Genomic DNA, 26,789 nt, shown 5'->3' with positions numbered 1-26,789 from the left:
TAGTCTCACTGTATCTAGACCAGTGTTTCTCAGCCTTGGCAACTTTAAGATGTGCACACTTCAACCCCCAAAATTCTGGGAGTTGAAGTCAACACATCTTAAAGTTGCAAAGGTTGATAAAAACTGGTCTAGACTGCAGGGTTATTAGAAATTTCAAGTGAGTCTCCAACTTGTTATTCTTGGAAGGATCAAATAAGGATCATATAACACTTTTTCCACCACAACAGAATTGGCTTAAATTAAGTGATGTATAATGGAGATTTCAAAAGAAAATAGTAATAAACAGAATTTTGGACACTAATGAACTTTCAAAGTCCTTTACAATGATTTTTCATTTTATTTTAAATACTTTTCTTAGTGGCAAGGAATCATATATTGGAACAATATATTGGATCTTTTTAAACTGGCTAAAATTATTGTGGGTGCATGCGCTGAAATACTGCAAGATTTTGATGACCATGTAAGGATTAAAAAAAAAAAATTAGAAAGCACATACATAGGTTGCTGAGCTTTGGATAGTGTTTAAAGATTCTCCTCAACCATTTATGTGACAGGTCCTTGGTCTGGAGAGAGGGAACTGCTCAGAACCAGAGTAATAACTGTAATATGCTACACTGGAATGAAGCACAAATTGTTAGCGGACTGCATTATATCTTATTAATTCTACATTGAAAAATAATACTGGACATAATTATCAATACATTAACTTCCAAAATGCTTCACTGTCAGACTAAACAACATATACCCCCAATGTTGGGTTCCCCATTTCAACCTATTGTTTGTGATCTTATTCCCAGTACTCTGCAAGACTCCTCAGTTGTCACCAGGAGGCATATGTGTTTTTTTGTAACTGCCACACAGAGAAGCACCACTCTTTTGTCCTCTAGCCTCCCTGCAGCATTTGAGCAGCTAAGCAGAAAACTGGCAGGGATTCTCTATGCCTGTGCAAAAATGTACATTGCACAATTGACACCCCTGCTCATCATGCTGCTTGTCACAAAGGGTGCAGATAGTGTCCACGCCTGATTGATGGTTTTTTGCTGTCATAATAACGGGAAAATGTTTTAACAGCCCAGGAACAGCAACAGTCACCAGAAAGCAGCGTTTTCTTTCCAGAAGATGCAGGGGCCCAGCAAGTCAGGGTGAAGGCAGCCTGCAGATTCCCAAATTGACCTCTACACTCCTTGTGCATGTGTGAGTAATGCAAACACGAAACTGGAACTCTCTGTACTCTGAGTTTACATTTCTTCTTTTCTCTGTCAGGGAGGACGCACCATTTCCACGACTCAGAGCTTGGTGACAAAGCAGGTTTCGTTGCCTTCCGCTACATTTCAGCTGAGGGACATGAACCCACCTGCAAAAATGACACACAACCAACTGGATGGCCTTTAACCATTACTAGTCGCCTTTCCATAACCTCCCTGCCCGATGCTGATATTAACGCTGTCCCAGGGATTCAACAACGGCTAAGTAATACACAGCAAATACAGTCTTCCCGAGAAAAAGAATGCCTTTAGACTTTTCCCACATGTGGGTAATGAAAACAATGTTATCTTTATTGGTTTAAAAAGTCAGTTGGTTACCTGTGCTGCAATAGCTGTCCTCTTCTGTTCCCATCTGCTTCTAAAAAGAGAACAAAGGAAAACTCAGTGCCACACTGGTTTTCTAAACCAGCTTCCCAAAACTCTAGAAGTGTTCCACAGGTGTTGGGCCAGGCAATTTACACATTTGATAACCTGAGGCCCTGCCCAGCTGGAAGGCCCCAGTTGTTGGAAGTCGCTCTAAACGGACAATTTTTCCTATTTCAGCTCAGACCCAACACCGTATTATATCAATAATGCCAAGCCTCAGTTCATGCCTAAAATCACTAACTGCAAGCAGTTTTCATACGAGGTGTCAGAAAATTAAAGAGTTCATCATTGGCTGATATTTGGCTTAGGAAAGTTCTTGTCCTTATAAACAAGAAAGACTCACCTTTCATTAATCTCTACATATTGAGCTTACATCATCCAGCAGGAGACATTACACCTGGAAAGGGAAAAGGTAATCTTATTTGCACAGAAAAAGGAAAGCTTATTGACTCAGCCTAAATCAGCCACACCAAATCCTCAAAATAGTCTGGAAATGCATGAAGCAGCATTTGGAATGTAGGTCAATATACTGTGTACCTCCTAGTCAACGGGATGCAGGCAATAAATAGTATGTCTGTGCAAGAGAGTCTCTACATTATGGGACCCTAGCTTGCACAGAATTGCACGAGTGGTACTTGTGGCATCCTGGGGGGAAAAAGGGGCCCACACTGACCAGGACTATCCTTACCACTAGCAGTAAATGGTGACATGGCACAGGTACAACTAAGACTGGTAACCTAATCTTCACATTCTCTATACTAAAAAGTGTTCTGAGAGAGCTTCAATTGACCAAAGTCATGATGGGTGGCAGAGGTTGCTCTGGGCTCATCTGGTGATCACCATCATGCATGGAAGATTACAACTTGGAACATAAAAGTAGTAAATGAAAACAAAGATGAATACAATGAAAATAAGTTGATGTTGTCTATTTATGAAACCAAGACAAAGAAGAATGTAGGAGATCTGAATGAAAGTAGTCTGATCTAACAAAATATACCAACAAAGGTTTATGTTCATTTACAAGTGAACGGGCTAATTATATGTGAGAAAGTCTAATTAGTATGAAAATAGGTCGCTGTGGATGCATATGGAAATAAGAATTCAGAACAGTTGATGTTCTCCCAATAGAAGAGAATCTCTGTAGTGCAGGGCTGAACTGTGTAATCCTTGGTGCTCTCTGAGCTTGACTGTTGACTTGCAAATGTTTCATCACCTGACTAGGGAACGTCTTTAGTGTGAGTGTGGGGTTTGCTCGTTTATGTACAATAGCTTGCCCTGCCCCTGTTGGTGGGGTGGTGGTTTTCTCCTTGGTAGTGCCTGGATTGGGGTATTGTTTTCTGCTTGTTTGTCTGGTGTTAATCCCTGCTTATCTGGGCATAAGCTACTAGAGAGGATGTGTTCTGGTCTTTTTGCTTCCTTCTTAGCTTTTTTTCTTTTGAGTGGTGTGTAAAGGTGGTTTATCTCTAGTGCAACATTCTGAATCCAATGAAAACTGTTGAGTGTGAACAAGGTGAGAATACAGAAAAAGCAACTGAACTATTTAAAGCCCAGAATGAAGAATACCATTCCATGAGTATCTGATTTGAACCCAATGTTTGTTTTGAGCATCTTGTTTAAACATGTCAATTCATTCACGTAGGCGGCAAATGAATAAATATAACTCTAAAAACATAGCTGATTTGACGGTTTACAAAGAAAAATGAACAGCTCATTTTGGATAGTCTGTGCCTGAACTGAAACATGCAAGTTTTGGTCTCTGTATGGACTGAAACACAGTTGTTCCAGGCAGAAGTGCTGAGGCCAGAAGCACTGAGGCTGAGAAGACGCTGAGGGTGAGAGGTTCCCACAGGTAAGGGGAGGCTTAGCGGGATGTCAGGGGCAGCTGAAGGAGCACAAATGAGAATGCAGTGCTTAGATTCAACAACGTTAAGTTGGAAGTAAGGCAAAAATATGCCATTAGCTTAATGTACTTAGTCTTTGACAGGAAAAATATAATGAACAATTACAAGTTGTACATAAACTGAAAAACATGAGCAAGAAGGCGGATTTGCCTACCTCGGGATAAAGTTTGCTAAATATGAGAAAACAGATGCTCCCTCCCCTTACCTCTTGCCTTTAATTTCCTTGGCTTACTGCGTCTTACTTGCCTGTACTCCGCGCAACGTTATTTCCAAGGAAAGGAAACCGTGCAACGGGCACTTATGTGCAGAGCCGCATCATACCTGGCCAGGCTGCCCGGCAGCAAAGCCACTGACGCCACAGAACGGAAGAGCCGGACTCCTCGATTAGGTCAGGCAGCCGCTCTTCCCTTCTCCTACACGGACGGCCCTTTCGTTACTCTCGGCCCCCCAAGGCTGCGCCCACCGCCTCTTCCCGGGCCTCCCTCCCGCGGACAGCCTTCCCCGGCTACCTGGCGGCCTCGGGCAGACGCGGTGCCGCAGGCCGGGCGGCAAAGTCGGGTCCCTCTTTCCCATCTTCTGCGGCAGCGTCTCGGGCGGGCTAGAAGGAAGCCTCGGCCTGAGGGGAGAAGCGCAACGTGAGGAGCGCGGCCAGGATCCGGGCGCCCTCAGTCCAGCGCAGCGAACGAGCGACTGCTGAGGAAACGGGGGGCCGGCGGCGAGTTCTAGTCCGGCCTGAGGCAGGAGAGCCGGCTGGGGGACTCTGGGCCGGGCGGGGCCGGGCCAGCCCACCTCGCAGGGTTGTTGTTGGGGGAAGGAGGAGGGGGAGGAGAGTTAGGGACGCTCGCCTCCCGGGGCCCGCTGGAGTTGGGCGGCTAATAAGATTAAGCAAAACGCATTAAAAAGGCGGCAACGGCAGCAGCAACCCCAGGACGGGGCTGGCTTCTCTTGGGGCAGCTCTTCGCCGCTGCCCGGTGAGGGCGGCGCTCAACAGGCGGCACGGCCGGGCCCCCCGCCCCGGGCGGGCCCCCCCCGCGCCTCTTTCGGTTGTTCGTCCAAGTCCCGCGGCCGCCCCCCGCGCGAGGAATCTGGTTCTCGGCGAGGCCCCCGCCCCGCGTGGCCTCGGAAAGGGCGGACCCGACGCCTTTCTTCGCGCCGCCGCGCAGCGGAGGGAGCTCTCCCGCCGACGGCCAACGCCGGCACGGGCAGGCGCGCCCCGGGGCCCGGCCTCGCAAGCGGGGAATAGAAGTGCAGGAAGACGCGCCCGAGGAGCCCCAAACAGAGTCAAGGGCTGGCCTATTCTTACGTTCGCGGCGCAGACACCTTCAGAGCGCGTCCCTCCCGCTGCCACGCGAGCCGAAGGCCCAGCAGAAGAACTGCCCTCGCGCTGCCGCACGAACAATGGAAAGGAGGACGGCGCCCGCTGGAGCGCCTTTTATAACCCCCTCCGCTTTCCGATTGGCTGGCTTTTGTGCGCGGAACCAACCAATCCCGTTGCTCTTTCTCACTCCCCTTCGCGGCCAATCCTCCTTCGCTTCTTTTTTGATCAGTCGCGCCCATTCGCCCACCCGCTTGATGTCTTCCTCTTCGACCTCCTGAGGTCGTTTGATTGGATGAGCCGGCGCGACTTGGGGGCCGGGGATTGGCGGGAAACAATGTTCAAAATCCGAAAGACAGCGGAAACGATCTCAAATAACGCGAGACTAGGCGCGGAAGGGGCGGCCAAGTCCCCTGCAAAGCAGACCCTGATGGGAATTGTAGGCGGCACGCAGCTAATGGCGCCCGGCTCTCGTAAAAGCGGAGCGATCAGGACTACAAATCCCGGCGACTCAGGAGCGGACTGACGTAGAGACACTTCCGGCCCGGTTACTGTGATGGGAGAGAACCAGACGGCCGGCTAGGCGCTCGACGGCAGTGGCGGGGAGTCACCATGCGGTGGGGAGCCGCGCGGAGGCTGGCGCCGCCGCCCCCGCTGCCCACAGGTGAGCGGGAGGGCGCGCGGGGCGGAGGAGGGCGCCCCCGGCCCGGAGGGAGCGGGCCCCGTCCCTGCCCTGGGCCGGACTACAGAACCCATCATCCTCACGCCGCGCGGACGATGGCCGCGGCTGGCGCAGGTGCCGCTGGACTCCAGCTCCCATCAGCCCCGTCAGTGCGGCCGTGATGGGAGCTGCCCCTCCCGGGAGCAGAGGCGTCGGCCTTCCTCCTCCAGGGCTGGAGCCGCCCCGGCCTGTCGCGGGAAGGGCAGCGCCGCCGGACTCCCCTGGAGTCGGACTCGCCCGCCTCGACGGGTGCGGCACATGGAATCACGGCCTCCCCGACTGGGGCTTCTGGGGGTTGTAGTCCCTGCATACCCGGAGGGGCAGCTTGCGGAAGGCCGACCTACGGGGGTAGGTGGAGTTCTTTGGGGGCCCCCAAAACGCCTCCCGGTTCTTTCTTGGAGCGCATATTTCAGCTGCGTTGCCCGTTACGGGCCGGCGTGAAAAGGAGAACGCGCCTCCGAAGCGCCGCCTTTGCCGTCTGAAAAGCGGTTTAGAGCTTTAGAGAGGCGCCCGTCCGTCCGTCCCCCTCTCTGTTCACCCGAGCGGGCCGCTCGGGAATGCAAAGGGGCCGCTTCACATTCAGGGAAAGTTAGGGAAACAGATGAACTTCAGCGGCTTTCTGAAAATCCGGAGTGAGGGCGTCTGCCTCAGGTCCGTTCGAGATTCACTCCAAGGGTCTGGCGTGTGACAGAGAAGGCCCCGCTTTTACACGGGTAAATAAGCCTTCTCCAGCTGATCTCCGACTGCGGCGTGGTCTGCACCAGACTGGGCAGCGTTGCCTTTAGTTTCTCACGTCTCTGTACAAAGTTCGGGCCCTCCAGAACCGAATAAGGGAGGTGGAATGATTCCAAAGGTCATCTGAAGCAATCTGCTCCATTAAGCAAAGTTATTTCCTTCTCAAGTCAGGTGACTCAAACATTAAAGCAAACATGGCCCTTAAGTTTAAGTACAAAGTTAAAGGCGTTTTCTTCCTCCTCTGCTGCTGAGTTGCAAGCGGAATGGCTCTTTTCCACTCCTAGTGTATTGTGAAAGAGACGGATCACTGAACAAATCAACCCAGAGTTCTCACTTGAGGCACAAATGGCCAGGCTCAAATTATCCTACTTCAGACACATTATGTGAAGATCCAGCTCTCTGGAAAAGGTTCAAGTGCCAGGTGTGTGTTATCTGAACATGGGCCGATCCTAGTTTTCAGGTGTTCTGCCAATTAAAGACATGTTAAGCTTTCCATGATCTGTGTTTTGGGTACACATATAAATGGGGAGCATATATAATTTAGGTGACACGGGCATATCATTAAGACATAGAAATGGATATTTGAGCTACACATGTACATCAATGACACATACACAGATGTTAAAGATATTGTGCCATTAACAAGTTATACATTTGGAATAAACAGCAGCAAGATAACAAGGTGCCTATATCAATCACAGTAGAGAGGGGCCAGCCTAACAAATCAAGGAGATAAGACATTTGGCTGCTGCCCTGAAGGAATGTCTAAGCAGTTGCTTGGCCTTAGAAGGTAAGCAGTTTTGGGCCTAGACTTTGAAGAGAGATCACCAGGGAGTTCAAAAGTTTTAGGCTTGGCTGGAGGTCAGAAAACATTCTGAAAAAGGGCTTTGGCAAATCGTTTCTGGCTGTTGCCCTTTCAGCCTGGGTATTTAACATTTTGAAATATTTATAAGGATTTGGGCAGGTATTGAAATCCTCTGGTCCTGGGAAATACATTTTGTAAAGAAACATCAAGCTTGTATTTACAAATCTGACTTTCCACATGACTTCTTTTAATATAGGTAACTTCCAAGTCATCTCTGGGGTTGAAATCTTTTATTTTTGCCTGCGTATTATGGATGTGAAGATGCACAGTTGATGTTTGAAGCCACCATTGTACCCCTAATAGTCTCAAGTTGGCTCATTTTTTTCTCACAGAGAGCTAAAGTGCAAGGACCAAGGCACTCATTTTACCTTCCCCACTGAAACATGCAAAAAAGCAAGGTGGAACAGTTTGGCTCCACTTTTAGTAATGCTTACCCACTGAGGTCTTAGGCAGGGCATAGGACATTCATTGTGGGCCACCGGCTGAAAAAGGTTGCATGCTTGGACTTGATACAAAAGAAATCACCACTCTTTGTGATCTTGGTGAAATCACGTGTGTGGTCTCCATGCCTGTCTGCAGAGCCTAATTTCGGAGGTTCTAGCACTGCGCTAGGATTTGCTTGCCTATCTGCACCTCCAGTGTGCCACCTGAATTCTGAAGAGAGTGAATCTTATGATTTTACTCAGTCCTCTTAGTGGCGCTGCGCTTGAAAGACTTTCCCCTGCCATTATCTTCCCAGTTCCCCCATCTCTTCCTTCATCTATCCAGTTGCTACCTGTCCTCACCCCGCTTGTCAGTATAGTTTTATTTTCACCATTCCTCTTCCGTGCAGTTACCCTACAGGCACCTCTTACAGAGGTGGTTTCACTTCTTATTTCTGCAGGCAGATGCTTTCCCCAGACATACTGGAAAGGGTTAGTTCCTTGTGCAAGCTTGTACGTGTGTTACTGTGAGAGGACAGAAACACCCTCTCAACTGGTTTTGCCCAGGCCCATGTCTCAGCTCAATGCTTCTTCCAATCTACCACCCCACCCAAAGCCCATGTCCATAGTAAACCAGAAAGTTGGGGAGTAATTAAAGCAAAAACTCTTTTCTGTTGCAGGAAGTTTCTGTCTAGCTATAGTTTTTGATATTGAGCAATTAGACATGCCTTCTGACCACTTCAGCAAGCATGAAGCACTTTGAAGGTTTAGCTTTGCTCAGACTCCTGCTCTGTCAAGCCTCACTCCTTCTGTCAGACTGCATATCATGAAAGCATCTTAAACAAGTGGGTTTATATGCTATGAAACATTTAGCAGTTTAATGTGGCTTGAAGCTTTGACAGTTGCTGATATTAATTTCATCCTCTGGATAGCTTAAATGCACCAAATTAACTCCTTTAAACCCATTAAAATATATTTACAAATTGCCCCACCTGTTCAAGGGAATGGCTGTCCTCCTTTGTAGCCCTCAGGCAAGGCTGAATATTGCAGTGAAGTCTCAAGGCCAAAAAGGGGGCATTAAGGGATGGAGAGTATTTTTTTCATGAAGTAGTATAGCCACATATGTGCCAGGTTTCTCTCTTCCTTTATTTTATTCATACAATGAACTTTATTCATACAATGGATGGAGAGGGTCTTTATTTTTTCCAGGGAATGGAACTGTCGTCATTACCTTATCTTGTCATGCTCTTCCTTTGCTCGAAATACTTTTCTCCCCATCTTGATTCTGATACTTCAAGCAAGCTGAGTTGGAGAGAAAGGCCTTTCAAGCAGTGAGATAAAAGCATGTCAAGGATTAAACAGGCTGGGAGAGAAAAAAGACGTAACTCCCTTTATTGGACAGTCGTAACTGCAGAACCGCTCTGTCTTGCTGGTTAGCCAGTTCAAGGGGGGGGGATTTGCCCACTTTTCAGATGAGCCCAGGTCATCCCAGAGGGGGAAGCGATCTCTCCCGGAACTTCCCCCGGCAGACTTCCTGGCTTCCATAGCACTTTCCAGCCTTTCTCTCCACCACCCTCTCTGCTGTGGGAAAGCTTGACTCAGGTGGCATCTCACTGGCAATGTGGTCTTCAAGGTAGGGCTTTCTTAGTTGTGGAGCCACAGTTGTGGAATTTGTAGCTGGAAGTGAAATGTCAAACTAACTCAGTCAGGATATCAGATATTGATAACATTCTGTATTTAACAGGCTTTTAAGATACATTTCAGGAACTATAGCACTTTTGTAGTTCACTTCAAAAGCTGCTTGATACCCTCTTCCCTTTATTTCATTGTTTGTTTTGTATTTAACCTTTAACAAAGGGAAAAAGAAAAATGATAAGGACTCTTCATGTATAATGCTTTACACAACAATTTCAATAAAATACGACCATTTTCATTATAATCCATGCATAATGTGTACCTGTAAGCAACTAATTCATAAGCCTCAAATAACATCTTCAGTCCAGTGAGGAACTGGAGCCGTACCTTTATACTTCTGATGGATTAGTCTCATAGCAATAAGAAGGGTATGGAAAATCAATTTCTGTTGTCTAGCCATCTATTTCCATGTAATAGGAATATAGTTCAAAAGAATATGGACATGTAAAATTCTATACCTTGTCTCTTAAATTAATGCATATAATTATATCTTCCCTTAATATAATGATTTCTGGACATTGTAAAAACATGTTTTATGAAGCATTATTCCTATTACATGAACACTTGATACAAACACAGTGAGATCCAGTAAGTCCTTAATATTATTTTTTCTTGTATAGGCCATAGTTTCAGACTTACTGAAATTTTTGATAACTTAATGCAGTTTCCCATTGTTTGGATGTAAGCTGTAGATATGTTTCAGGAATTTAGGAACTTTCCTTCTTTCCTTCAAAAACCGCTTTCATCATTTTGGATATTACAAAATTATGTAGGGCTGTTTTTTTGCAGAACTTGTTTTGTGTGACATACAATTTATGAATAAAACATCTCTTTTGTTGTTGTTACTAGAAGCAGCTTTTATGATGTTCCATTGTGGGACTAGATTATGAGTGCCAACAAGAATACCCGCTACAATCGTTTCTCCAGCAGTAACTCTCCAACAGTAACCCTCCCAGAAAACACTAACGGGGTAAGACAGTATAGTTTGGCTGTCATCTCACCAGGCAACTTGGAGTTTTATCCAATTGCCCTTCTCTTTGTGTTAGGCCTATCTCATTCCTGCTTTTCACCCATGAAGGATGGAATATAACATGTTCTCTCTCCATTGCAGACAAGAATGGAAACTACTTTTGGATCTACGTATTCTGCGGTGACCACCATCACCAAAGGTTGGGATTGAATAATTCTTGCTCTGTCTAATCTATATAAAATTATATTGTAGTTTACAGAATAAAGAAACCTTGGCTTACTGGCCTCCTCTTAAAACCCAGTACTTTGTTCATCAGGTTAAAGCTCCGAGTTGAATTTCATAAAAGCTAGATTCCCACACTGTGATCTCCCAATATATCTAGGAACCAGAAACAGGCTGCATGCTACTCTAATCAGGCTGTGTGTAGAGTACAGAATAGTTCTGGGGGTCATATTTAAGGACATCAATAATTGTTAGTGAGTCCGCAGAGTGACAAAAATGATGGATCAGTTGAAAGACAGCTGCAATGGATTGCCTGGGAATAAGGAAATCAAGGGAAAAGATGATTGTGATTGTCAAGTACCTGACATTCAAAAGATGTTGCCAGGTGGTTCTCTGATGCTCCAGGTGACAGCTAGAAACAATAGGTGGAAATGGTAGGGAAACAAATTTGAGTTGAACATTAGAAGAAACTTCATTGGTGAGACCTTTGGAACAGTGGAATGGGGTAGGTCTTCATTTGGGGGGGTGTTTGGGGCTGTGCAATGCTTCAGTATTTATCTCCAGAACATGCCATGGCTGCTGTAAGGTGTTGCAGACAGGGGCTACATTCATGCTCCTGCATGCTGCAAAAAAACCTCTTGGATGCCAAATCCAACCTACTGCACAATGTTAGTATTTTTTTAATATAATTTTTATTAGAGATTTTAACATAGGTAAAAGATAAACGTGACAAGGTATAAAGAAAAATAGAAAAAAGAAAAAAGTGCAGGAAACAGTACAAATAGAAAAAAGAGAAAGATATATAAAGAAGCGATTTCTGATCTCTATAAGCTGTTACAAAGTTATTATCCCTCCTCCCTCTTTAAGATTACATTACGTGGTTCCCTTCTTTCCATATTCAACCCTTTTTAATCAGCAAATCCATAAATCACCAATTCATTTTTTTCCATTTTCAGCAAAAAATCCATAAGAGGTTTCCAGTCTTTTATAAAACTACTTATTGTTTTATCCCTGATCAAACAGGTCAGTTTTGCCATTTCTACAAATTCCACCATCTTCACAATCCACTCCTCCATTGCGGACGTTTCAGTGTTTTTCCATCCATCCAGTGCATATAGTAGACTCAGTACAGTTACCATATACATAAATCTTTTCTAATTGGCTGTCCATAAGTCCCGATACAAAATCTGGTTTCATCTGAATATTAATCTTTAAAATTCTTTGCATCATCTTCCATTCTCCCTTCAAGTGTAGCCAGATCTCTCTCAACAGATTCAGTCACTGATGCTGTAACATTCTTTCCCAATTCTTCAAACATCCTTCAAAAATCTCTGGCATAATCCCCTTTTCTGTTATTTGCTCTATTAACGATCCTCTTCTCCCTTCTGTGATTTTTGCTGCTTTCCTGGTAGTAGCCATTTCTGTTTTTTAATTTATAAACCAGAAAGGAAAGGTAAAGAGTAACGTCTTTCTTTTCTTTCTCTACATCCTTCGTGCTTTAGTCCCATTCGGCATTCCTTAGTTCTATGGTCACATGATTTTTCACAACTTTCCCTTGTCTCTTTGTTTAACAAAACCAGCCAATCGTCCCTCTTAGGAAATGTGAACAGTCCTCATTCCCATGGAGATATGTATTTATTCAATTAATTCAAAAGTACTTTAAAATGAATGATATTCCAAATTTGGCTGTCCTCTTAATCTGTTTTAAACTCTCATAGTTCAAACCCTTGGCAAGCTTTTTACTTTTAATTGTTTTTAAATCCTCATAATTATTTCTTTACTTTTTACTTTCATCTTGTCCCAGATCAAAGGAACACTCACCAGGTGGTTTAGTTGCTGCTTGGAAGATCTCTGTAACTTTAAACATTTTTATAATCCAAACATGCACTAGGAAGTGAAGTTTTGAGAGAACCCAGCGTCCTTAAAGCAGGTTCCGCACGAGGCTGTGAGCTTGATATTTCTTCCTCAGCTCTTGGCGCTCTGCTCGTGAGTTGCCTGCAGGTTCCTTCATTGCGAGGAGCTGCCTTCCAGAGCACAGGTGGGCAATCTCCTGGCTTCTCCTTGTCCAGAGAAGCTCCACTGGCCCAGGTTCGCTGCCCGGCTGCCAGTCCCGCTTTGGTTGCATTTCCGCTATTTGGAGACATTCTCCATTTTCTCCACCCAGAAGTCCACAGTCCTAGTATTTAGGCAGAAGGTGGACAGCTGGAAAACATTGCAAAACCTACGTGGAGGAGGGTTAAATCTGATGATTTCTAGAGATCCATCCTTTCTACTTCTGTGATGGTTACATTTCAAGTGATGGTTCAGTTTATTGGCTTTCAGGAGGTAAATTTAGAATTTAGGCCTAGATCAATAAGTGGAAGGTAGAATTATTAACAGCTATTAACTGATGTTCTGTAGAAAATCTCTTCATTGCCAAGCTGTTTAAAAAAAATAATTCTGTTCCATCCTTGGCTGAGTACTCTCAGCAAGTTTGGAAGAGAAGTGTGGAGTTTTATTAATTTGTTTTTCTTTTTTCTGGATATGTTTTTCAAAGCTGCTTGGTGGTTTAATGTTATGTTGCAGAATGTCTCACCTCTCTCTCCTGATTCTCCTTCTAGCAGACGGAAGCAGTACGTTCAAACAGCATCGCCCGACGCCATCCTCCTCAAGTACGCTCACCTATTCCCCCCGTGACGAGGATGATGGCATGGTACGTGCTTTGGGGAGAACAGATACTGCAAGGTTGGGAATGGAGTCAGTCTGCAGTTTCTGTTACTCAGTTTCAAGTCACAAATTGGCGTTTGCTGTTTTGTTTTTTTTTTCCTCTGTATCTGTTGAGATTCCTTCCCTCACGGGGCATGCTGTTAAATATAGGAAGACATCTATGGGAGAGTTCTGTTAGAAGTTCTCATCCGCAGGTCTCCTAAATATTAACAGGGCTTGTTGGCTTCAACTGAAAGGGTTTCCTGGTGGATTGCAGTCTCAGTCTTCAAGATGCAGATTTGTTTTCTGTTGTTAGGCTTTCACATCCACGCTTGTTATTTCCCAATCTTCAGTTAGCCTGTAAGGCAGTGTTGTCCAAACTTGGCCACTTTAAGATGAGTGGACTTCAACTCCCAGAATTCCCCAGCCAGCTGGGGAATTCTGGGAGTTGAAGTCCACTCATCTTAAAGTGGCCAAGTTTGGACAACACTGCTGTAAGGTTTTAATCCTAGCCAGAATGACAGTTTCTTCTTCTTCCCTTAAAGAAGTTGAAAGCAAGCTATTTAACTCAGTGAATACTATAGTTGTATTCTGAGCCTTTTTACCAGCTCAGCTAGTCATTTTCAGAAATTTCACATTCAGAAGCATAATGTAATATTGGTAAAAACTTTGGGTGGTTGGTGCTTTTGGGAAGCTTAACAATAGCAGTCATTCTGGATTAATGCGGGTTAAAGTACATGTTGAGTTTGAGCTATTTTAGAAAACAGTGGCTTATTTATATGGCTTTACGCCATAAATCTTTGGGTTGGGGCTTAAAAATATCCTGTGTGTTTATATGCCATCCTTGGAGATGTTTTTGGAGAACAGATAATTGTTCAAAGTGAAAAGAAATTGGTGAATAGTTAAAACTCAAGAAAGAAAGCTTCATGCTGCCCTTCTGTTGCCCCCTTTTTATTAAGCTGCTTCTTGCCTTTAAGGCTCTAATCCAAGCATGGCATGTGGATCTCGCCAGGGCTGTTAGGCTCATACCGGTTCTTGTTTTCTGCTTTGGATTCTGCTTTGGATTCTGCTTTGGATTCCCTGCCAGCTGGCTGAAATGTCAGAGGAGTGCTTGCTAGGGGCAGGACCTTCTTGGCTGCAGCACAGCTTTGTGGAAAACTCCCTTCCAGGAGGCCCCGGTTTGAATTCATTGCCAAGTAAAGGCTTACCATTTTAGAGAGTTTTATTTATTTATTAAATTTCTCACCCGCCCATCTCCCCCCGATGGGGGAACTCTGGGCAACTCACAACAAACATTAAAAACATAAATATATATAAATACATAACTGTTTCATGTATTTATTTTCATTTTTATTTTGATGTGCACGTGCATTTTATTTATTTCAACATCTCTCCCACCTTTCTACTCAAGTGGGGATTCAAGGAAGCTAACGATTTTCTTTAAAGTTAAAAATTAATGTGTATCAAAATTAATGCTAAAATTGGTCAATAATGAATGAAAGGCTGGATTAAAGAGATGCATCTTTACAGATTTTCTAAATGAGAGAGCGTGGAGGTCAAAGAGTTCATTCCTTAGCATCTAGGCGAAAGCCCTCTCAGCCGTGCCTGAGCTGTACACCTCTGGCAGTGGGCAGCATCTTTATGAGAGCCTTGCCTGGAGATTTGTACAGCATCGCAACAGAAGAGGCCGTTCCTTCAGTCCTAAACCATTGAGGGCCTTAAAGGCTCATGTTAGCACCTTAAATAAAGACATCTGAGCAACTGGCCATCCATGCAGATCTTTCCGCACAGGAATCCTGTGACCCCTGCCTCTTGCGCTGGTTCACAGACAATTACAGTCTCCTAGCACCACCTTCTGGGCACAGGCAAGCAGGAAGGGCCAGAAGCATTGCAAAGCAGTACTTTGAAAGCCTCCACCTGCCTAAATGATGCAGATGGCTTTAAAAGCCCCCGAGGGAGTCCAGTCATTCAGCAATGTAACTGAAGCAGCCTCAGTACCATATCTTGGCCAAAAACCCAGTTTAATTGACTTACATGCATCATCTAGATTAGTCTGGAACTCCAAGGCCACCACCTTCCTGGTCACTTTTGTGAGTTTGAAACTGGCCTATAATGACATGAAGCTCCCAAGTCAAGAGAAGACCTCTTCAGTAAACATCCTGTAACTACCTCTTGTACTTAGTGGGTGGCATGAAAATACATCTCCTCTACAAGGGAGCATTAATCACTTCCTTAACCATCAGGCTGGTCCTATTCTGGCTAATCTAATCATTGCAAGAATAGCAAATCCAGAAAACTACTGAACAATAAAATGAAGGAAAAAAATCAGAAGCAGGAGAGTGCCTGGCACCTGTTTGGCCTGGAATGACATCACAGTGAGAACCAGAGGAGCCTCTCTGAGTTCAGTGCCATAAACTGTCTGCTGAGAAGGCCCTTCTCCCACTACCAGCCAAGGGTCAGCATTTCCTGGACTTTCCTTTCAGATCTTCCTTTGGGGTACTGCATATGGGAGTCACGAAGGGACCAGGACATGGGCAACTCCACTGTCTCTTCTGAGTTACAGTTTTATGAATTAAAAGTTACAGTTTAAAGATTACAGCAGCTAGGTATTCCTTTTCAACTTGGCTTTTTGCTGCTCCTCCACTATGGTGCTGCTTTACTCGCACTAATGCTGTAGGTCTCACTTGTCTTTCCTTCCCTTGGCCCAGGATCTTCTCTGGCTTAGAACCTGAGAGGTGGTAGCATTACTAGCAGCTGCCCTTGCTGAGCCAGTCCGAAGAAGCCTGCAGCCAGTACAAACTGGGTGATTGGTGGGCATCGTGCCCAGCTAGCTCTCCCACCCCCAAACAGGAAGCCACAGAGCAGAACCCTGACTGAATTGAATAGGAGGAAGTCTCCAACCATCTACGCAAAGCAAATTGGCAGAACTGAGTGTGTGTGTGTGTGTGTGTGTGTGTGAGAGAGAGAGAGAGAGAGAGAGGCCGCCTAACCACAAGCGCTCTTAGAAGCAGCAGAGGCCATGACAGAGAAGTGCGCTAAGTTTTTGGTGAGGGATCATAGCCGGGAGCCAGCATTTCTGGTCAGAAGCCTGGTTGAGCATCGGATAGTTCCAGGTTGGGAAGGTGAGCTTTTTACGTTTCCACATCTGAGGCAAAAGTAGCTCCGAGTCGGCCTGGAGAGCTCTTGCAACCACTTGTCTGAGATTTGTCAAGCTTTTGCCAATGATTTGATGGTTAAGTGAAATGCTGGAATTGTGCAAGAAGTGAGAGGATTTCCAAGGGTTAAGGGTAACACTTCTGCTTTACAGTGCACTATTAAAAGCAAAAGTAACATATTTGCAAGGCAAGTAAATGTGCTTTGTCTGCCTCACCTTAACCTGCAGTTTGTTTCTTGTTTCTAAAAAACGTGAAGAGGTTTGCAAAAGGAATATGATGGTCTCGCTGTTTCTTTGTGCGCTGCGTGGCACTCTACTCTCTGTTGACTATGCTTGTCACCGAACCGTCTCTCTCTCTGCAGCCGCCAATCACCCGTCGGTCTGACTCTGCCATCTCCGTTCGCTCATTGCATTCGGAGTCCAACATGTCCCTGCGCTCAACATTCTCTCTCCATGAGGAAGAGGAGGAGCCAGTAGGTATTTGGGGGTTGGGGGGGTGGAGCTTTCCATAATGCATGATGTAGAACAAGAATATAAAACTTTTTTTGTAACGACCAAAGTAGAAATACAGCTGTTTGTATTTTTTTTACAAAGAAACTATTGGTGACAATTATTAAAAAATAAGCCTTCTGCCTCCCCCCCCCATCTTCCCAGAAGCAGAATGAAGACATCCTAATAAATTATTGCTCTGCTTAAAAGGAAAGCCAGGATGAGCCTAAACCCAAGACAAATGTGGCTCCCTGATGCAGCAGCTGATGGTTCTCGTCTCCAAAGGCATTCTTGGTCCATACTAGGCCCGTGTTTTTAGCTGCCCCTTGCAAGCATGCAGTGCTGCAGCCAGAAGGGGCTCTGAGAAAAGAAATCTATGGGGCTGGTGTTGCAGCCCAGTTGGTCCTGCTTCTCATGGTCCTTGTTCAGCTTACAGGGGCTCTGGACTGTAGCTTCAGTTATCCCTTGCTGTTGGTCATACTGGCTGTAATCGTAGATGAAATTAGAAGGGCCAAAAGGAAGTCACCCTTTTCTGGCATGATTCTTTTAACCATAAATCAGTGCCTTGCCACAATTCACAGCCCTGCAGAAAATCCACTCTGCGCCTGTCTAGAGCTTACAGCCAATGCCCCACTTTTCTCTCTCAGTCACAACACGTGTGTGAACATGCATGCATGTAGTTCAGTTCCTGAGTATGCTAACACTGGGCCTTTGGAAATTTGCAAAAATAGGCTGTGCGCTGTTTAAAATAATAACAAAACAAGTTCTAAAACTCTCCCCAAAATTTGGCAAAAAGGTGATATCATCAATGTGTATGACCCACTTTGTATCACATTTTCCTTCCCCACTTGGCTCTTGCCTCTCCCCAAAGGAAAAGGTTTCTTCCTGCCATCACAAAGTGTTATTTACCCCTGAGCGGAAGCTACCTTATCTTGACCACGTTGTGCAGGTTGTTTGAGGACCCGGGAGGCAGGGGCGGTTATCCCTGGGTGGAGAAGGAGACTAAGCATGCAGTCCTGTCAATACAGGAGAGGCAGCTGCTTTGGGTCCTGCAGGCAGAAGGGTCTACCAGGCTCTGTCTGGCTACCCACTCCTCGCCCCCTCGCAAAAGGATCCTCGGCCGCGCCAGTCTCTTCCCCTGCTAGCTGCTTCCGTCTTCTCCTTTCTCTCCTCCTCCCTGATTGTGAAGGAACAAGGGAGACATTTGGTATCTGGGCTGCAAAACTCTGGACTAATCCTAACTAGATAGCAGCAGAAAGATACAGAAGGTATCATTCTTCAGTGTCTTCTAATAGTCATCTGGATTTTTGCAGCCCAGATGAAAGGTTTTGCTTGGGCCCTAGAAAGCTCTGCTTACACCCTTGCCTGGCCCCTCTTTTCCCTGACCTTGATATGTTTAGCTGGGGGTCTGATGGGGTTGCACTTCGGCTGGCCTGAATGTGAGGTGCTGCTTTGCACCCTAAGAAAGAGGGGCCCTAATCTGCAGAGCTGTGATCAAATTGAAAGAGATGTAAGAAAGGCTTCTCTCTGCTGAGCGCAGAGAGATCGTGGGGAAGGCGGGTTGAGGCCAGCATACGCTCCTCTTCCTCTAACCAGGGTGAGCTCTCCACCGTTCACAACCTCGAGCTTCATTTTCTGCCATTAACTTCATACCCAAAACTCCCCTGCCTGGCAGAGCATTGCTGCATTTGAGCGCTTTCAGTTTCACTTTTGTGTTCTGGTTGGTTGCAGGAGCCTCTGGTGTTTGCCGAGCAGCCTTCTGTGAAACTCTGTTGCCAGTTGTGTTGCAGCGTGTTTAAAGATCCCGTGATCACGACCTGTGGGGTAAGGAGCCAAACCAGGCTGCGATTTCGGTCACACAATGAAATCGGTGCATGTTCGGGGATCAACTTAGGCCATCCAGTCCAACTCTCTGCTTAGGGCAGGAATCCAAACTAATGCTCCTTTGTTTGGTCAGCTGTAGAACCTTCCCAGGTATGGAAGCTGGACTAAGTAGCCTGTAATTCCCTGGATTCTTGCACCCCGCCCCTCCTTTCTCTCAGTCTCAGATGTCAGTCCTTTCCTTTCCATCCCCTGGAGGAGATAAAGGCAAAAAAGCCCTGCCTTTTCTTTGGCTCCCCTTTTTTCCTCAGTGGATTCTTTGCAGTTGTGCTTTCAACATCTCCTTTGTTGGAATCTCCAACCCATCTGGAGCTTCTTTATCCATTGGCTTCTCCTGCCATCCTCTGAGTTTCTTAAAATCCAGTTTTTGAAATCTAAGACGCATGTTTGACGATGCTCAGCTTTAGTTTCCCTTAAACTCAAGAATGTCAGCAAATGTCCCTTTCCCACAATCTGCCTACTACTTTCATTTTTTTGATTAAATCCTCCCCATTGATTACTATAATGTTAGGCATGGCTGAGTCTTCTATGCCTTCCTCTGCCCTCTTCCAGAGAAAGTTGTCAGCAGTACTAGTCAGGGATTTCCTAGAACAGTCCATGCTTGGCAGAGCTGGTCTCCTGACAGATGTCAGTGTATTTAAAGTCCCCATCACTACAGCTGAACCTGTGAAGCCCGATATGGCTTGGCACTTGGGTACTAGCATGACTACCTACTCCAAGTACTGGCAACCCTTCCAGTGTGTGCTTCCTGAGTAGGAGTGTTGAGGTCCTCTCTAACCTGTGAGATTTGGGGCATGGAAGTAAGGAAACAGCATTTCTCGGAGTACACCTCACTCTCGTCATCTTCCCTGATGGCCTTTAGAAGGGAATCAAAACAGAATTTGGCAGCCAGCATCACTAAGGCAGATATCAAGAGGGGCATTATTGTTGTAAAACATGTCATAGAATTGGGGTGTTTTTATTGTGGGATTTTCTGTAAATCTGTACAAGTATAAACAGAATCAGTACTATACACATGTTATAATAAATAAATACATTTCTTGTATTTATTTATTTAGACTCATGATCCTTGGGGACTTCAGCCTGTCTTCCTTGGGGGTGGAGTCAGAGGTGGCTTGGGAGTTCATGGCCACCATGACAGCCTTGGGCCTGACCCACGTCACTGTGGGCCCAACACATGACAGTGGTCATATGCTACATCTAGTTTTCTTGTTGGAGCAGTGGCAATGAGATCTGAAGTTGGGGGAGACTGCTGTCATTCCTTTGTCATGGTCAAATCACTCTCTGCTGGCCCTGGAGTTCTCCGCTCCTTCTCCCCACTGCAGGGAGCCTGGATCTACTCAGTCAGTCCAGCTCAGGTGACTGATGAACCCAGTAGGGTTCCAGAGGGAGCTTGGCTTGTCCCTGAAGGCCTGATGCATGGTCTGATTTAGGCCTTGTTCATTGCCTGGAATGAGAGGGCAGCAGCGGCTATGGATTAGATTGTGCCCGTGCGGCTTCTCATCAGTCTTAAAGGAAATCAACCCTGATTGCTTATTGGAAGGATTGATAATGAAGCTCAAGCTCAGATACTTTGGTCACCTAATGCGAAGAGAGGACTCTTTGGAAAAGACCCTGATGCTGGGAAAGATTGAAGGCAAAAGGAGAAGAGGACAGCAGAGGATGAGATGGTTAGATAGCATCACTGAAGCAATGAGCATGAAACTGAGCAAACTCAGGAAGGCAGTGAAGGACAGGAAGGCCTGGCGTGATATGGTTCATGGGGTCACGAAGAGTCGGACACGACTTAACGACTGAACAACAAATGCGGCTTCTCTTTTCCCACAGATCCCAAAACTCTCCATTACTTACTGAGCAATTGAAGGAGATGAGGCACCTAGAGCAACACTGGAAGACAATGAGAAGCGAACCCAACTGAGCATGAGCTAGAACCTCTATTAGGTTCTACCTTGTGGCGCTAAGGGTGGCAAAATGCCGGTATTTATTCACCCAGGGACCCTGTTCAAGATAACCTGGGCCCTCCTGGGGAGGACTGATCTGGAGGTTTACTGCAGGGACGCTGTGAGGAATATGTCAGCTCCTGTCAGATAAAGTTGCTTGGATTCACTCATGTTGGATTCTGGGCTTGAGGCAGGTCCTGTGCAGGTGACTGAAGCTCAGTCTAGCTTGGTTACTTGGGAAGAGTTTGACTGTATTATACAAGGTTCTTAGGATTGTTAGCTTGACCACTTGCATTATAGACCCATGTCCCTCTTGGCTGGCTGAGGCTTCCCAGGGGGTGACGTGTAGTTGGGTTGTGGTGGTGGTCAATTCTTCCTGGAGACGGGGAAGTGATATGCCCCCTTCCTCAAGAAGTCTTCGCTGGACCCAACCACATGGGACAATTTTCATCCAGTCTCCAACCTTCACTTTTTAGAGAAGGGGATTGAGCAGGTGGCTGCACAGAGCTCCAAAGAACTCTGGATGAGGTGGATTATCTGGACCCCTTCCAGCTGGGTTTCAGACAAGCGTGGGACCAAAACGTCATCGATTGTACTTGTAAATGACCTTTGCCAAGAGCAGGGTGGAAGTGGTGCATCCATTCTTGCTCTCCTCGATCTCTCAGTGGCTTTCAATATTTTCTTTTTCTTTATGACTGTATTAAATTTTAAAAAGCAGATAAAAACTAACAACTAATAAGAAAGAGAATAGAAAGAAAGAAAGAAAGAAAGAAAGAGAAAGAAAGAAAGAAAGAAATGCAGAAAAAGAAAGCAGAAATTTTAAAAAAATGACTTCCCACTTCTTTTAAAGCAGATATAAGTAAAGTAGATTAAACTTTCACTCTAAGATTTCAACCTAACATCCATTTTTCTATAATCTATGAATTTTACTAATCATCAAATCCATGTATCGTAACTTCTTTTTTTTTCCTGTTTTCCCGCAAAAGGTCCATAAGGGTCTGGCTTTCAATACTCTCAATCGTGGTATCCTTCCAGATCAGTTGTGGGGGTTGGGATCGTGCAACTATGTTGTGCTGGTTCTCTTCCTTCCTCTGGGAGTGGTTCTCCCAGTGCTGATGGGGAAGGAGGTTTGCCCACAGCACTTGCTTTGCAGGGTGTGGTGGGATTCGACAGGCTCCCCACTCCCGTTTAGCATCTATGGGAAGTCGCTAGGCAAGTTCATCCGACAGCACAGGGTGAGGTATCGTCAAGATGACAATGATATCCAGCCGTATATCCTTACCGTGCGCCAACCAAGTGATGCCATGGAGTTCTGTCCTGATGTCTGGAGGCTATGGGGGTTGGACGGGGCAGAACAGGCTTCAGCTCACCCCTAGCGAGTGCCAGCCCCAGCAGGTAGACCAGACCAGGCATCAACTCCCCAAGACGGCTAAGGCTGCTTCTATTGAGATTGCCTGTAATAAGAGAGTCTGATTGTGCTGTCCATGATCATGTTTATCCCATCCCATCAATCTGGCAGGATAGTAGGTATGTTACAGGCCCTTTCAATTAAAGGGTACTACCTGGCGGGACCCAGGAAAGAAGCCTTTTCTGTTGCCGCACCTGCTCGGACTCTCCCTGACCCTGTTAGCCTTTCACAAGGCCCTGAACCCATCGCTGTGCTCATGGGCTTGGGGGTCGGAATGTCTGTTGGACCCTGTGAATTAGTTTATTGAAATATCTGTATTGTATTTGTATTGATTTTTTTTTTAAATCTTGGCTGCTGATTATTTATTTTGTATTTTTTAGTTTTTGCTTGGTTTTTTTTTTTTTATTGTGGTTAGCCACTCAGAGTCACTTTTTTGAGATGGGCAGCCATATAAAAAGAATGAAGGAAATTCATGCATCTTTGAAAGACCTGCAGTTTGCTGTTGGAAAGCACAGCATCTGCGTCTTCTCCTTGGTTAGGCAAGTGATGCTTAAGACAAACGATGGTGTTGCTTTTATTTGCTCCTCTGCTTTTTTAACCTACACACCCTCTACTGCATCACCATCTTAATTCACTTGGTTTTCTGAACAGTAGGTACAATTGTCGTTCCTCCTTCCTTTCAGTTGCTTCTGTTCATTATGTACATCCTTTCATTGCTGTATTCCAGTCAAGGAAGTCATCCCGCTGTTACACCTACTGAATTTTATTTGCTTTTTTTCATGAGTTCAACCTTATCTTGTTTATTTTCTATATTCTGAACATTAGTATGAACTTTAAGAGTCAATATTTTTCCTGGTTTTTTATTGAAAGGTTTAAAAGATGTCATTACAGCAGTACGTCCATATCCTTTTACAATGCAAAAGTCTGTCTGAGGTTCTTGTTTCAGAATTTCCAACTCCATCTCCCACAGGATTCTCTTTAAAGCCCTTTGTGTTCATGCTCACCATGGTTTGGCCAAACACATTTTAACCAGTCCTTGTGAAGTCAATCCATGGACCCCTCTGAGACCTGGATATTTTCTGTCAACACCATTTGCAAAGCTGGTGTTGACAGAAAATATCCAGGTCTCAGAGCTGGTCTTTCATATGCAATATATTTGTTTTCTTTTCCTGTCAACCGGTAGGACATATGGGAGAACCAGCTGAGGCCCCCGGAGTCTGGAGCTTCCTTCCTACATCTATGAGCCTCTGAGGATACTGCTCTCTCCTTCACAAGCTAATGAGTTTAGCTGGTACATGGTTGTTTCAGTTTCTTGTAGCAACAAATCACCCACCAGCACAAACTTGTCTTCCTTTTCTTGCAGGGCTTACTTGTATCCCCTCTGCCCTTCAGAGTTCCACGTTGTGTACCACTCTCTACAATGTCTCCTTTTCTTACCTGAAGGCTTAAGCTTGTTTCTTTTTGGGGGGTCTGAAAACTACTACTGAGTTCCAGTGAAGCACAATATAATCTATGACTCTTGGATATCTGTTCTTGTCCACCGGACTTTCTTTTCTTTTGACCCTCTTCCTTCTGGAGAGTTGTATCAATTTCTCTTGTAGACCTTCCTGTTTTTAATCTGATAGGTTTGTATTCTCTCTCATCAACTGAAGTGTGGCCATTCACTGCTCCAGTCCTTTGACTTTTTCTTCATGGGTTGCACAAGCTTGTACTTGTAGCAAATACACACCAAGTTTTTCTTAGGGAGGAAGATAAAACATGCCACAAGAATTACAGGTCATGCCTGTTCTTGTCTGTTTCTCTTTACTTTAGTTCCTTAAGGGTCCATCACTAGACTGCTTTTATTTCTACTTGACCTTCCAAAGCTCTCAGATTAGCCGCATACACACACTGTTCACTTAGATGGAAAAATTGAAAAGAACTCCCTTGCTGAACTCCAATGGAAAGTCTGTTTCTCTCCCTGTTCACTTGCTCAGAGTTAGATGTGGCTTATGACACCTTTGCTGCAAAGATGACTGTTCAGAATGCCTTTATGAGGAGCTTGTCTGGGCATTTTCCACAGGAGCAATCTAACATTGGCATTGGCCAGGACAGTGTGAATGGTGAAGCACATGCTTTGTCCATGGAAGATAGCTGCGCTCTCTAATAGCAGGGCTGGAAAAGGCCTTTCTTTGCCCCTGATCAGAAATGCAACAATTGCAGTACCCAATTCTGGCAAGCTCATTGCACTGACTCTGCGGAAAGCAATTTAGTCGGTCCCTAAAACAGTCTTCTGCAACCTGGAAGCCATCCAGATGTGTGGACATCAACTCCCAGTAATGGTTCTGCTGGCTGAGGTGTTGAAGTCCACAGGTAGAAAAGGAGTCCAAGTCAGGGAAGCCCGTGCTACTAGAGATCCATTCATATGTTATTGTTGAAAACAGGGCTGGGCTCACACAACATGCTGGACTAGGCTGACATGGTTGTTCAAGGTTCAGTGTGTTGTGGGAACCAAGCCATTAACATCATGTCATGAGAGGAGGGGAGGGGTTGGTTTGGGCATGGCATACTATGCAAACACTGGCCATTGTGTTTTCCTAAACTAGGGTTAAGAATGGCACGTGGATGGAGCCACAAGTTCAACCAGGCAGAAATCCATTTTTGTTGTGCAGTTTCCTCAGGATGATTCCAGCCAGCTGCTCTGACTTATGTTTTGGGGAATGTAGGAATGGAAATTGGGAGCAGGGCCTGGCTTTCTTTCTGCTCAGCTGTGGACTGTTTTGGCCTCTCTGGTAAGAGCGCTTTCCTGATGGGTAGAGCAGGAAAGGGAGCTGCAGAGCCCCCTCCTTCTCCTCTCCCCAGTAAAGGTAAGGCCAGCGTTGAGCAAAACACTGGTAGCCGAGTCCGTTTGGCAGCCAGGAGGAGGTGGGCTGGCTGGCTGTGCTCAGTGTATCCTGGAGAATCTAGGAAGGGTAGGGGAAGGAAAATGGAGGTCTGGTCTCTCCTTCCCAAAGGTTCTGTGTGGCTGCCCAGGGTTCACTCCTTCCGTTGTAGTCCCTCTAGAGAAAGTGTCCTGTTTGCCTTGACTGCTGCAGAAGCACTTCCTTGTAATTAAAACAAAGCCTGAAAGACAGATATTGTGAACCTGAAACCCCATTAGTGATGTGGGAAAGATTGCCAAGTTAATTGGAAAGAAAAAGCCCCAAATAGTATCACTTTAAGAGCTCAGTGGTATCCGTAGCCTCTAACATCATTAAATCATTGTGTGTTTTTGAAAGTAATCACTTCAGTAGGAAGCACAGTACAGAGAAACGGTTCTTTCTTACTTGATTTTCCAGCCAGCTGGTCACTTCAGCCATTTGCAAATTGCCTCTTCCTCAGGCTCCCAAAAGTTGAGCGGCTGATCCAGAAAGCCCTCTGGAATCCTGAGTTTCGGTCTTCGTGGCCATCATCCTTTCCTCTTTCCAGAGTAGGAGACAAAACTCTCCTGTTGCTTTTCTGGGGTTCCTGGTAACAAAAACATAGTCACAGATGATCCGTAGAAGTGCAACTGAAACAGAACAGAACACTGTAATTTGGTAAAAATCTTGGGACAGGCACAAAAAGTCATAACACAGCTTTTTTGTCTGACTTGTTCCCTCCTTCTCTGTTCCTCAATGTGTTGCGACTCCCTACTCTGTTCCTCATAGCGGGGCAGCAAGTTGCACTAAGTCACTTAGTAAATCTGAGCTTCACTAGGCCAGCCCAATAAAATATTTTCTGACTCAGTGCTGCTTTGTTTCCCAGTCAGGCCCTTCTCCCAGCCAGTTAATACTTTTCCCAGTTAATACTTTTCCCCACTTACACTTCTGCAGATAAAGGCAGTTGCTCTTCACTGCGCAACCTTGTACAAAGTAAGACTCCGGGCCTCACCTGACAGTTTGGAAGAGTTTAAAGGGCAGCCGGGAACAAAAGTGCAAGGTTACCTAGTGATGGATAAATCCCATAGTTCTTAATATTGAATGTTCAGATCCATCTTCCTCCACTGTTGAGTTTTAACCTTTTCTATCCTTCATTGCTCTGCAAGAGTTTTAAATAAAAAGACTGATGGTTCAGATGCTATAAGTTAACATACTCAAGGTGCAAAACTTTAAGTGGAGTTCTAAAAACTAAACGAAAACCCAAATTCCTGAATGAAATGAAGCTTTCAGTAAGACTGACATGAATGGCATCTGTCTGGAAGAAGAGATTTAATGGTGATAGGAGGAGAAATTTGTTACCTTTCATAGTCAAAGAATGCAGCCATCTGATAAATGGATAATTTTTCAAGTTCTGGTTTTGTCAGATTTCTTTTCTTTCCAGTTAATGAATTTGTTTTTGAACCTTTGCTACATTGCAGGTGAGGAAGAATGATGCAATTCATCTCTGTTTTGGTTTTTTAGAGTTTGTTTGGATACATGGAGGTTGAAATACAGGCTCCATGTCTGTCCACAGAGATCTGGAGAAAATGAACCAGTCCGCCATGTGTAGCTCCAGGAGAACAGTGGATTAAAAGGGGTGGGTCTCTGGGTGGCAGAAGCTCAGAGCCACCCATTGGGGCTCCCCCTTTGTGCAGGGAACAGGTTTGATCTGATACAAACCCCATTTCTTACAGTTTTGCATTCTCTTTTCTTCACAGCACACATTTTGCAGGAGATGTGCCTTAACCTCTGGTAGGTACTTAAGATTATTTTGAGCATTGTGTTTGAGATTATTGTTGGTACACGCAAGCATCTTTTTCTGCTTATCTTTTACTTC

At 45.3% G+C, this 26,789-nt stretch overlaps 1 protein-coding gene, 1 long non-coding RNA gene and 1 other non-coding gene across 6 annotated transcripts in view; 1 reads left to right on the top strand and 2 right to left on the bottom strand.

Moving 5' to 3' along the window:
• Positions 1 to 317: 317 nt before the first annotated feature.
• On the bottom strand, positions 318 to 4,944 carry LOC103057071 (uncharacterized). Its single transcript, XR_015798189.1, has 5 exons — positions 4,836 to 4,944; positions 4,042 to 4,148; positions 1,975 to 2,028; positions 1,584 to 1,623; positions 318 to 1,354 (listed from the first exon to the last, which is right to left on the bottom strand). It is a non-coding gene; the product is annotated as an uncharacterized LOC103057071 (long non-coding RNA).
• Positions 1,843 to 1,925, bottom strand: LOC112542754 (small nucleolar RNA SNORD60). The gene has a single exon (XR_003086361.1). It is a non-coding gene; the product is annotated as a small nucleolar RNA SNORD60 (small nucleolar RNA).
• Positions 4,945 to 5,359: 415 nt separating the features above from the next.
• TRAF7 (TNF receptor associated factor 7) overlaps positions 5,360 to 26,789 on the top strand; it is a 38,970-nt gene continuing 17,540 nt past the window's right edge. Inside the window, exons 1-7 of one of the 4 annotated variants that reach the window (XM_088152386.1) lie at positions 5,360 to 5,511; positions 10,135 to 10,255; positions 10,397 to 10,454; positions 13,081 to 13,169; positions 16,679 to 16,789; positions 18,537 to 18,629; positions 26,671 to 26,704. In XM_088152386.1, the coding sequence (XP_088008512.1) occupies positions 10,172 to 10,255; positions 10,397 to 10,454; positions 13,081 to 13,169; positions 16,679 to 16,789; positions 18,537 to 18,629; positions 26,671 to 26,704 (469 nt within the window). In that variant the 5' untranslated portion in view covers positions 5,360 to 5,511; positions 10,135 to 10,171. Of the gene's footprint in view, positions 5,512 to 10,134; positions 10,256 to 10,396; positions 10,455 to 13,077; positions 13,170 to 16,137; positions 16,285 to 16,678; positions 16,790 to 18,536; positions 18,630 to 26,670; positions 26,705 to 26,789 lie in introns of those variants that run through there. The other 3 variants (XM_088152364.1, XM_088152375.1, XM_088152393.1) reach the window with 3 other exon arrangements.

The sequence above is a fragment of the Python bivittatus genome, unplaced genomic scaffold, assembly GCF_059951505.1.
Source record: "Python bivittatus isolate LINGU-HERP-01145 unplaced genomic scaffold, Pbiv_v1 ctg000030_np1212, whole genome shotgun sequence".
NCBI lineage: Eukaryota > Metazoa > Chordata > Lepidosauria > Squamata > Pythonidae > Python > Python bivittatus.
The sequence above is the reverse complement of the archived record's forward strand: the minus strand, read 5'-3'. Positions and strand labels throughout refer to the sequence as shown.